The 12,446-nt window shown below is 55.8% G+C and overlaps 1 protein-coding gene across 1 annotated transcript in view; it reads left to right on the forward strand.

Annotated features, from left to right (window-relative positions):
- TSPAN15 (tetraspanin 15) overlaps positions 1-12,446 on the forward strand; it is a 49,176-nt gene that overhangs the window by 35,626 nt on the left and 1,104 nt on the right. Inside the window, exons 4-7 of the mRNA XM_032312264.1 lie at positions 4,130-4,225; positions 6,622-6,738; positions 10,703-10,750; positions 12,137-12,253. Coding sequence (XP_032168155.1) covers positions 4,130-4,225; positions 6,622-6,738; positions 10,703-10,750; positions 12,137-12,253 — 378 coding nt within the window. The remainder of the gene's footprint in view (positions 1-4,129; positions 4,226-6,621; positions 6,739-10,702; positions 10,751-12,136; positions 12,254-12,446) is intronic.

Here is a 12,446-nt window from a genome sequence, read left to right on the forward strand (position 1 = left end):
GAAGGGGCAGTGTGAGGTGGAGAGAGGATAGGGAGCAATGCAGGTCAGCTGCCAGGAGGAAGTGAGCCCCCAATTCCATTTTCACCTGGCCAAGAGAAGAAACATTTCTCTGAGCCATACTCTGAGAAGTCTGGCCACACAGGCTACCTATTAAATCCAAGAATCCACTTGTGGTGCCAGATGGAGGACAAAGTAGGCCAATGGCCTCACGCTTGGTTGTCAAGAAGGGAGCAGGCCATAGCTGTCCTGGCAGCCAAACACCAACAGACGCCTGGGTATAAAGACAAAACTCCATCCCTGACCTTGGGGATGGAGTTGGGGTTTCCTCTGTCGGGCACGACCTAATGGTCAGACTCAAGTGGCTTCTCTTTTGTGCCCTGGGGAGCTGGGCATGGAACCCCAAGGGCCCGGGCATCAGCAGTGCTGCGCCCCGACCCCAACTAGTGCGAGGAGAACCAACGTGACCCTCATGACTGTCTGGGTCTCCCCGTGACCTACCAGTACTCCAGCGTGTTCCAGGAGTGTCGGAGAGGGCAGCTGCTGCCCATGTGTCCCTAGTCAGGCAGAGCTGCGTGGGACACCCAGAGGGTGCTGGGTTGTGGTTGGTACATCTGTACCCCCAACCCAGACCTTCTGGACTCTACCTTCCCTCCACTGCCAAGGCAGGGGTGAGGAGTGGCCTCTTTCCTGGCCTTGATCAGAGGATGCTGGGGCCACAGCCAAGCGGGGGAGCCCCCTTCACATTGTGAGAACTGGGCTGGTATTGGTGTCAGCGGGGACCCCTGTAGCCTTGGGTTTCAGGGTGAGAGCCACAGAAGGTCCATCTCTGGAGGCCAGGAGGGAGGCTCCCAGAGCCCTCCTCCCCCTGCTCCTCAGCCTGGGGAGTGGGGGGCCTGCATGCCCCACCCCCTTGATTCCTCATTCATCTAAAAACACTAAGCACCTCTCCTGGAAGCTATGCCCAGAGGCTTTGGAGAGCTTTAGAATTAGATTTAGAAGAAAGAACTAGAAAGGACAGTTCTTTGCACCTTGCCTCCAGTGGTTTAAACAGTGTACTCTGAAAATCCTGTGGCCTTTAATGTTTGCTTACCCTTTGCTGAGTTTAGTTTTAGCCCAGGCCATGTGGACCCTGAAGCTCTGCCAGCCCTGGAGGAGGGTGGGCGGGAGGGGGGTGTTGTGGGGGATGGTTTTCCTGCACTAGCTGGAGCTGGCCCTGCTGCTGTGAGCTTGTTTTGAGCAGGCAGAGATGGCACTGGGAGTTTGGTCTCGGGGTAGGGGAGGAACAGAGGAACGAGGATTCCCTACTGCACCCCACAGTCCTGCAGAATGTAGCTGAGCACAGCGGAGCACTTCACAGTTAAATTCATGAGCTGGGCAGCTTGCTTGTCTCACTGGAGTTTCTCATCCCTCCCCAGCCCCGTCATGGCACAAGGACCACCTAAGTTTCCTCGCATCTCTGGTATATACACGCGCGCACACACACGCACACACGCGCACACACATGTGAGAGCACACGAGCAAGCCTGATCCAGAGAGGTCCCTGAGGGGGCTGGGGAGCTGCTGCCCTCGGAGCCTGGGGCCATCTGTTCCTCCTGCCCATTTGGAGGGGCCTCCAGCAGGGCCTCCCATCCCTGTAGGGGCCCAACTCAGCTTACCAGATGGGAGGCCTGATTTTCACAGAGGCCTTTTTGGCATCAGCAGGTTTGGAAAGTACCCAGTGACTGAGTTGGTTTAGGGAGGATGGTCAGAGCTGCTTACCGAAGAGGGGGCGAGAACCTTTCCTCGTTGGGCCACTGGGCATTCCCTGTGCTGACCCTGCCCTGGGCCTCCTGCCCTCATCCCCAGGCCCCTCAACCCCCGCCCCGCCCTGGGGGAAGTCCAGATAATCTGTGATGCAGGGGAGGGGCCGGGAGGTGGCCACTGGGCTGGGGTGGGTGCAGAGGGACATGGAGGACCTGGACTGTGTCTGCAATGCCCCGAGAGTCAGCTGCAACAAGCTGACACACCCCTTATGCATGTGACCCTGACCATGGCATTCCCCCCACCCCCACCTCTGTACAGCCGTGGGCCCCCTCCCGCATGCCATTCAATGCCATGAATTTGTTCCCTTGCCCTACCCTGGATGGTGGATTGACCCCCCAATCCTCATGTCCTGTTTCTTAGATGCCCCAACTGTGCCCCTGCTGGCTGGCCTGTCCCCTCATCCCCTAGAAGAGTGGGCACCCCGGATTGGAAAGCCTTCATGACCTGAGGGTCTCTGAGTAGCGTGGGCCTGAGGCCGTGGGGTCCCTGACCTGCCCAGGTTGTGCAACCAGTAGGCTCCTGCCCTGGGATCAGTGTGGGACTGAGGGCTGGCAAGTTAGCGGTCTTTCACGCGAGAGAGGGCCTGCCCCTGCCCCCGTGCCCCCCCACACTGGATGCTGATGTCAGGTTTTGGGGTCCCCAGTCTATTTCTGAGCGGCTGATCTTCATCAGCAGAGGGTTGTCCTCCTGGCCACAGAGATAGGTCTCCCCGAGCCCGTCTCCTTTGTTGCCTTGACTGAGCAGGGTGAGTGTCAGGAAGGAGGTGGCTGAGGTACCCTTTGTTCCTCTCTCTTCCTGATACTGGAGATGGTTTGGGGAGAGGACCTCGCACTGGGAGTTTGCCACCTTGCTCCTAGCATTTCTCTGCCAACGACTGGTGGGGCGACCTTGGTCAGCTCACCTCTCCTGGCTGCAGGTGTTTGTGAGGGGTCTGAGGCCACGGGCTGGTTCTTCCTTGGGAGGCCGCTTCCACCTCAGGAAGCCTTTTGGACAAGACCCGAGGTCTCGGTTTCCCTTGGGATTAGCCATCTTCCAGTGATGATACGACGGTTATGGAGCGGTACTGGAGGGTATGTGTCTCCTGGAAGGAAGATCTATAATAGCATGGCCTACCATGTGCCTGGCCCCTTGCTAAGCACATTTGTAGCTTTAGTTTATCTAAACTGAAATCTCTCCCAGGCAGAGGTTGTGCTCTGCATTTGGCAGGGAAGGAAGTGGAGGCTTGGCAGCTAAATGAGGCGTCTGAGGCCTGGGTGGCTGCTGGAACTGTTCTTGACCATGGGCCTTGGCGGCCCCTCTCAGTCTTGTCTCTGACCCTCAGAGCTGGCAGTTATCACAAAGATAGGCCTGCAAGTTTGGTTCACAAGTGGGAAACTGAGGCTCAGAGAGGGCAGGTGGTGGTGGGGCCTGCAGTGGCAGAACCAGGCCTGGAACCCAGGGCCCTGTTTCCCCAGTGGCGCCTGCAGGCGCCTCCCCCGGGGATCGTCTGGCTCCAGAGCCAAGAATGCCCCCTTTGTACCAGCACAATCTCTGGTGATCCACGGGCCTCCCTGTGCTGAAAGCCCTGATTGTCGCTGGAAGCATGGGGCTGGGCTGCCCACCCTCCCACCCCCACCCCTTCCCGCTGTGGGGCCTTTTGTGCTCCTGGATTTCAGCACAACAGCCTGGCTGTTGATCCAGAAGGCCCAGTGTGACCGGGAGAAGGCGATGCGCCAGCGCCCCTCCCGGTGGGGAGCGTCCCCGCCCGAGGCGGCAACTGGGCCTTGTCGTTCAGCACCGAGCACTGCCGCATGAAGAGTGGCCCACTGGGGAAGTCAGGAGAGCTGATTTCCAGTCCCGGCCAGGCCCCTAACCAGCCTGCCATGCCCTGGGAGAGTCAGGCCCCCTCTCTGGGCCTCGGTTTCCTTCTCCATGACACAAGAGTTTGGATAGCTGAGAAGAGCAGAGAGGGGGTCTGGAGGACAGTCTCAGCTCGGGCCTGTCTTTGGGCAGTGGAAAGGGCACCAGGCGGGGACCCGGGCCAGCCAAGTCCCAGCTGGGTGTGGCTGCTTCCCCAGGCAGAGCCCCATCTCTTAGGGCCTGAGCTCTCTGATCTGTATAGGAAAGGGGGTGAATCACTCCTGCTCAGACATGGCAAAGGGACCCAGGCATCAGATGGGCACCGGGGTCTGGAGAGGGTGTGTGGGCAGGAAGGTAGTGCAGGTGGGGTGGGGGCTACTTGGGCTTGGAGCACTCTCTTCTAGTCCTGAGTTCTGGGAGCTCTTGGGTTGGACCTTGAGGGGGTCGGGGGTTGTCTGTTTCTTTCATAATGTCTCCATCGAAATAGACCATCGACTTTCTGAATGACAACATTCGAAGAGGAATCGAGAACTACTATGACGATCTGGACTTCAAAAACATCATGGACTTCGTTCAGAAGAAGGTGGGCCAGATGCTCTGGGTCAGAGACGCACCTGCCATGCCCTTTGCCCCCAGCTCGGGACCTCACTCAGGAGGGCAGGGGATAGGGAGCAGTGGCTTATCCATTCCCAAAGCAGGGGCTGGCCAAGTTGGGAGGTAATGGCGGGGGCATGGATGGGCACCAAGGGTGGGGCTTGACCTTCTCAACCTGTCCTCTGTCCAAGTGCCTGGCCCAGAAGTCCTTACACTCCCTACCTCCCTTTAATCACATACATATCCCCCCCACCATCAAAATAAATAAATATATAAATAATAAGGTCCACTCTAACTACAAGCTACCTTGCATGGTCCCAGGGTATACTTCTCCAGTGGCCTAAGATCCTCCTTCCTTGAGGGGACGGAGAAAGACCTCCAAGCTGCCCAGTTCAGAGACCTTTCTGCTGAGTAACCTTCAGTGATGGGGAGCTTACTCCCTGCACATCAGGGACAGCCCTGAGCTAGAGAGCACTCTTCCCTGATTCCACTTCCCCCTGCACTGGGGAACAGAACATGACTTCCCCTTTTCCTCCATAACACTTCTTTCGGTGCAATGATCATCTTTTGGGGACATTGTCCCTCCCCCAAAATCCCCCGCATCTGTGACGTTACAATAATAGCAGTGGCAGACTGGCATTGCCCTTGATGGCTTCTGCATATCAGTCTCACTCAGGGTCTCATCAGAAGCAAGGGCTGGGTACCTGCCCCTAGACTGTGGTGAGCACTGCCGCCGTGTTCTCCTAGGCAATACTCAGCCCTGGTGGCGCTTCCTGGGACACAGTCTAGGGGGCTGCAGTGGGCCTGGTTCCTGGGCCTCGTTCCCAGGGGGAACCACATCTCCCCATGCCCATGGCCACCCGCAGTGGCCACTCCCTTGGCTCAGGCCTTCGCTGTAGTCACAACAGGTGCAGCTGCTGGGAAGCCCCGTTCTGCCAAGGGTGTGTCGGCCAGCTCCAGCCGCTGGATGAAGTGTGATGTTTTTATTGGAACCAGTGTTCCCCTGGCTTGGGGATTTCATTTCTCCCAGGGTGGGATGGCGGGGGAGGTGACTCATGCTCGGTGCCAGGCCCCAGGCTGTGTGCTTCACGTCAGGATGCGTCAGTATCCTCAGCTCAGCTGTGCAAGGCCGGCAGGGCTCTTCCTGCTTGGTAGATGAGAATCTGAGGCCCAGAGAGGCTGGTCAACTTGCCCAAAGTCACACAGCTAAGAATGGGAGGATGAATATTTGATCTCTGGTCTCTTGACTCTTGAACTCAAAGCAAATGCCCTTTGAACCGCAGTTTGGGGAGGCACTGCTAGGTCCTAAGAACGGACAGCCAGAGGGCACTGTGGGGACTCTAGAAGGGTGTCTTGTCTGGTTTGTGTTTCTCTGGGACCTGTGACCCTGTCACTCCCCTAGCTAACCTGCCATGACTCCCTATCACTCTGAATGCAATCCCGGCTCCCTACTTATCCTGGCTACTAGGCTCTGCGTGGTATGGCTAGGGCCAGCCTCTCTACCTCATCCCTCCCCTCTTGCTCACCCTGCTCCCAACACATGAGCCTCTGCGTGCTACTTACCCCTCTACAGCTCAGCCCGCGTGTGCAGGGCCCATGCACTGTTGATTGGCTTTTTCCTGCTGTTCCAGTTTCAGATTAAATGTCATCTCTTCAGAGGGGCCTCTCCTGACCCCCCAACGCACAGCCGCCCCCCAGCTCCCCTCTCCTCCTTTCCCATGCCCCTGGAGCATGGCACTACCACTGACCTTTCCATGTAGTGGTTACTCCGTCTCTCCAACGGAGCCTGTCCCCGACGGCCGTGTCACTTTGGCTCACCCTTGTCACTCCAGTGCCCACCATCATGTCTGGTGCCCATCAGCCCCTCAGTGGAGTCACCACTTCCCAGGGCGCTGGCACCAGTGTAGGGGGAGAAGCTAAGCTAAGGGGAAAATGAGGGCCTCCTTGCCACCCCTTCGGTCTCGAGCCCGTGGCAGGACGTGAAGTGTGTGTTCTCCTGTGCTAAGAGCTGACGGGTGGCTGTGACATAGGGGCCTCAGGGCTATGGGCATCCATAGAATCCTAGTCTCTGGGACCTTCAAGGGTTGAGCAGGTGTCATGGGACATGAAGATGGGGATGTCAAGGGAGGACTTTCCCTCCAATATCTAGTCCCCCTTGCCCAGTAAATCTCCGAGAGGCTGCCCAGCCTTGGCTTGCATGCCTCTCCAGTGACGGGGTGCTCCCTACCTCTCGGGCAGCTGGCTGACAACTACCGCCTCCGGTTCCCCCCCTTCCCAGGTGACCCGATCAGAAACCGCAGGGTCTCCTGGTGGGTCCCCTTCCTGGTGTGCGCCCAGGGCCTCGGCGGTGACGGCAGCCCCCTTCCCTGCTTGCTTTCCCCTCAGTTCAAGTGCTGTGGCGGGGAAGACTACCGGGATTGGAGCAAAAACCAGTACCATGACTGCAACGCCCCGGGACCCCTGGCCTGCGGGGTTCCCTACACCTGCTGCGTCAGAAACACGGTACCCACCCCCACCCGTCAGATACCTCTCTCCCTTTAGGAAGGGGGGCGGGCAGGAGGCGGTGGTCATTGCGAAAGCGTCCAGAGTCTCCAGGGCCACGGGAAGGGGTACATCTGGGGGTGGGGGCGGGGAAGGTCATCTTTGCTAGCTGCAGTCATTACTAGCTACTGAACATTTGCCATGTGCAGGTCTGTTTTAGGCTCTCTAGGTGTGGGAACTCACTTAGCTCCTTCCACAGCATCGTGGGGTCGATCCTTTTTTTTTTTTATCCACCGCACAGATGAAGAAGTTGGGACACCAAAGCTTTAGGTGCCTGCCCGGCCCAGGATTGGTGGGGCTGGAATGAGATACAGGCCGCCATCGTGGGAAATGTGCTCCAGACCCTTACGTGGAGGCGGGGAGATGGGTCCCCACCAGGGAGGCCTTGCGGGGCGGCGGGCTCCTCAGCCCTCGCTGGGAGGCACCTGGGAAGGGGTGTGAGATGTTATGCCAGCCACAATCCCTCCCCAGCAGGAACCCCCCGCTCAGTGCTGTCACCTCCACGGCCACTTGGGAGCCTGGTCCTCTGTAGTCACCACTTACAAAGGACAGGCATCATCGGTCCTCTGTGTTTAACTTACGTCTATCGAAACCGCCTGGTTTCTGGACTGGAATGAGGTGGCAAGCTTCGCAATTACTCATGCCCTGAACAGTCATGGAAAATTTCTTTTTGAACATCTCTACCATTCTGTGCCCACTCCTGGATTCTGTAAACCAAGCAGCTGCCAGTGAGGGTGGGGGGACCCCCCGCATGAGTCAGGGAGCCAGGGCCAAGTGCACCAGCCCTAAAAAAGCCTGGGCCTGGAGGGAAGGTTTGTTTGGGAATTTTAGCTGCCATTTTAGGGTAACTTTCTGGGAAGGAGGGTATGCTGGTGAAGGACCCAGCCTTTTCAGAGAAGCCCATGGGGGGTGATTCTGAACTTCATCACCTTCATCACATAGGGCAGACATAGGGCAGTGACACCTGAATGCCCAAGGCAAGCTGTCCAGGTCAAGCCCTATGTATATTCATTCATTCAATGGATGTTTGTTGAGGACCTACTATGTGCCATGTGATTCTAGGCTCTGGGGGTGCAGAAAATACATGGAGGACCTTCTGCCTGCATGGAACTGATGTTCTAGTCAGGAAGACTGAGGAAATCAAGCAATAAGGGACAGATAGGATGCTTGAAGGTAGTAAAGGCTAAGGAGAAAAAGCAGGGGTGTGGAAGACTGCAACTTCAGACACTGAGAACGTAGGTTCTCAGTAAAACCCTGAAGGAAGTAAAGGGAGAGTCCAGATATATCTGGAGGATGGGCATTCCTGGCAAAGAGAACAGCAAGTGCAAAGGCCCTGAGGTGGGAATTGCCCTGGTGTGTTGCAGAAACAGCATAGCTTCAGCTGGAGCAGAAAAGTAGCAAATTAAGTCAGGGAGGACCCAAGTATCCTGAAGGCATGGTCAGGACTTTGGTATTCCCGCGAGTGCCTGGGAGTCAAACGAAGGACTTTGGTAGCTGAGTGGCAGATCTGACTGAGGCCTTACCTCAGGGTCACTCTGACAGCTGTGAAGGGCAGAGGTAGACATGGGGAGTCTGGTTAGGAGCTGGCACAGTGGTCCATGTCAGGTCAGACTGTCAGGGAAGTAGGCTCTGAGATCCTGGGGCAAGCAGGGTTTGTAGGAGGAATCAACCAGCTGGGTATCCAGTGTGGCTCCAGTCTGGGTCCCACAGCCTGAGAACCAGGGGAACGGATGGTGTATTTACTGTCCAAAGGCTAGCAGGCTCAAGAGCCAGGAAGGACCAGTGCTTCAGCTTAGGTCTGCAGCTAGTCAGGCAGGAAGAACTCCCTGTTACTTGGGGGAGGGGCAGAAGAATTCCCCGTTACCTGGCCTTCAACTGATTGGTCAAAGCCCACCATTGTAGGGAGAGTAATCTGCCTTACTCAGTCTACTGATTTAATGTTAATCTCATTGAAAGGCATCCTCACAGAAACACCCAGAATAATGTTTGACCAAGAATCTGGGCACCCCAAGGCCCAGCTAAGTTGACACCTGAAACAACAACCACATGTGACAATCACCACAAGGGACTGACAGCTAAGTCTCCTCCCAATTGTGCTTTCACATTTTGGGGGATTCTGGGAAGCTCCTCCCAGTGTCTCCCACACCAGAGGCTTAGTGGAGGTGGAAAAACTTGGTTCGATTCTGGCTTTGTTTTAAATATAAGCCAACAGGATTTGCAGATGGATCAGATGTAGGAGGCGGGGGAAAGAGAGAAATCAAGGGGAACACCAGGTTTTGGCCCAAGCCACAAGAAAAGACAGAGCTTCCATTGCCTGAGAGGGGACAGCAGGGAGGCAGGTCTACGGAGCCTCTGTGATTTTCCAGCAGGGAGGTCAAAAAGGCACTTGGATATAGGGGGCTGGAGTTTGGGGGAGAAGTCCAGGCCGGGAGTATAAGCACGGATTCCCCCTGCAGAGAAGTGGACCGTGAAGCTGGCGTCTGGATGGGACCATGAGGTGGGTTATCTCTGGTTCTCTCAAAATCCCACCATCATTTTGTCTAAATAGAAAAGAGGATGTTTCCTGCCTTCATAGAATGTGTGTACAAACGTATTTACTGTCCACTATTTCAGTTAGCCACAGATCTGAATGAACACACAGGAAATACATAGGAGAACAAAAAGGAAATTAAAAAAAATCAGAAGCTAGAGTCTTATGCTTGGTGGTTTAGAGCTTCCTGGCAGCCAGAGGAAAAAGGGAGATGTGCTCTGACCATTCAGCAGAAGAAGGCAAACCAGTCCCTCCAGGAAAGTCACCCTTACCCCCTAGCTCTCAGCTTTAAAGGGAATGTCTTCTACCTGGCTTGCCACAGAGGATTTGAAGCAACGGAGTTCACACAGGGTTATGAAACTTGTTTACACTGACTGATGTCCCCAAGACTTGGTATGGAAGGCAGTTTGCTGCTCCATTAAACAGTCTCCGACAGCTTGCCTCTGAACTCTCGTGTCCAATTTGTAGAGCTCTCCACTTGCTCATTTTTGGTAACCCTTTGGGGGCCTGTCCCTCCAGGGCTCTCTCTTCCCCTTCCCACTCACTTCCCAGACCTCCGATAACCCAGCTCATCAGCCCTGGGCCAGAGCGAGAGGAAGCACGCATGAAGAGCCCTCATGAACTTTGCTGTGTCCATCTTTGGGCTGCTCAGGAGTCCTCTTCTTGACCTTGACCCTGTGCCAGATGGACGAGGCCGCAGAGCAGCCTCAGAGCAGAGCTGCTGTCGGGGCCTGGGAAGCTTCAGCAGAGACTCTGGAGAGTTCGGTTCTGGGCACATCCAGGCAGACTTTACCTTTGGAAAGACCATGGATGCCTCTTATCGCCCTCCTTGGAGGGGGCTCTCCTGGCAGGGGAGGTGATTTCGGAGGAGGGGTCTGGGCCTGAGGACAGGGACCCTGCCTCGAGGGCTGGGAAGCACAGTGCCACGTGGTTACTCCTCTACCCATATCGTCTACGTACTTATTATGCTCATGGGGAGTCTCCCTTTCTAGAATGTAAGTTCTGTGAAGGCAAAGACTTTCCTTGGTTCTCATACATTCCCAACACCTACGAACAGTGATTGGTACATAACGGGTGCCCAGTTAATATTTGTTCAGTCGATGAATGGAAGAGCAGACACGTAGGGTAGAAAACACAGTTCCCGTCATTCTGTTATGCACCTGCTTCCCGGGCCTGACCCTCTCCATGGGCGTTGCATGCATCGCCTAGAGGAACCACAAAACCTGAGCAGTGTTAAGTGGACCCTGGGTGGATTTGGGTCTGAGGGCACCTGGGGTACAGTCTAGGCGGAGGGAGGTTATTTTGCCTGTAGACCAGGTCCTGGGAAAAGGGGAGACAACAGTCCTTCGCAGTAAGCACGATGTAAGTGGCAGCTAATACCCATTTCTGTTTCAGACAGAAGTGGTCAACACCATGTGCGGCTACAAAACCATTGACAAGGAGGTAATGTCTTTGCAGTCTCTTTCCTTGAGAAAAGTTGCTCTTCCTGTCCCCTCCCCAGAGGGATGCGTAGGGTCCCTGGGCAGGGGGGTGGGGGGCGGGCTCCTGGCTTGGAGTCGGGGACTGCCAGGGTTTTCCACCTGTGCCCAGACACAGAAGGACTCAGGGAGCCAAGAACCCCCCAGCTGGGAGAGCCTGCCTGGCTGTATTTGCTGAGCACCTACTGTGGCCTGCCTGTGGGAGGTCACCGAGCCCTTGCCCATACCGTCACCCTACCCTGCATCCCCATGTGCCCAGTCCTGCCCAGCCCAGCCTGCCTTAGCCCAGCACCCTGCTGGTGGTGCTGAGAAGGGAACTAAAAATCACGACGACTTGAGATGCCTGTGACTAGTGGTTCTCGAACTGAGGTCCCCAAAACAGCAGTGACAGTAGCCCGGGGAACTTGTTAGGCATACGTGTTTAGAAACGCAGGTGCTTCTGACCCCTATTTCTGTTGGAGAGTCGTGGACTAGCAGAGGTTCTCAAGCCAACAGACCCAAAGGCCAGATTTTATAATAATCATCTGGTAATGCCCTAGTTAATTATCTCGAAATTCACAGATAACATAATTTGCCTACACACCTAATTTCAGAACAAGTGACAGATCTGACATAAAAGGAGAAATAGAACAATTTGCAATCAGATAGCATATTGCACATGGAAATGCTCAGGCATTAGATACAACGGAGCACACCACAAAGCAGGGAAGGGTTTGCCCCACAGGCGCAGCTGGCACGTGGGAGGGGGAGCCATGCTGGTAAGGCCAACACCAGGGGCATTATTTTTGCCGAGGACCGAGGACCAGATCTTTAAAATGGCAGACAATTCTTGATAAAATTCCAAACACAATATAATAATTCTTGAATGTATATTCTTTAGTACTATTTCTGCAAAATTACATACAGTGTATATACGTGTGTGTGCTGTGTATCTGCACGTGGCAAAACCACGCAGAAAACACTTCGGTGTTTATGAGTCCCTGGAGTTGTCCTTTCGGCTCAGGTAATTCTGGATGGGTTTTCAGCCGTCTGGATGCCCCGGCCAACTTCTGAGAGGCAGGGGGGCAGGGCAGTTGTTTGTGCAGTACGATTGTCCTTAGCTCCGCATCCCCCAAGTCCCCAAACCCAGCTGCCGTGCCAGCCACAAGTGCCACCATCATGTCCTCAGTGCTCTCTAGGGGACGCTATCGCCACGGAGACCCAGTGGTCTGGAGCCATCTGCTCCTACTGCGTGTGAGAAACCGAGGCTCAGACAGGTTGAGGGACTTGTGTGGACGAGGAGTGAGCCCCGGGGCTGGGGCTAGGGCTCTGCCAGGCGAGCGGGTCAGCCAGGCTCCTCCTCCCCGAGCAGCGGCTCAGCGTGCAGGACGTCATCTACGTGCGGGGCTGCACCAACGCCGTGCTCATCTGGTTCATGGACAACTACACCATCATGGCCGGCCTCCTGCTGGGCATCCTGCTCCCCCAGGTGGGCTGCCCCCCCCCGCCCTGCCCTACCCTGTCCCCCCGGGGGAGGGAGCTGGAAGTGGAATGGTGGGCAAGGTGTCGGTTCAGAGAGGGCGACGAAGGCTCTCCTACCATCGGTCTGGGCTGGAGGGCCAGAAGGTGAGCACCAATGACAAGAGTTTGCTTATAAAGCTCTTCCAAGGGCTTCGTAGGCA

Source organism: Mustela erminea, chromosome 14, assembly GCF_009829155.1.
Source record: "Mustela erminea isolate mMusErm1 chromosome 14, mMusErm1.Pri, whole genome shotgun sequence".
NCBI classification, from domain to species: Eukaryota; Metazoa; Chordata; class Mammalia; order Carnivora; family Mustelidae; genus Mustela; species Mustela erminea.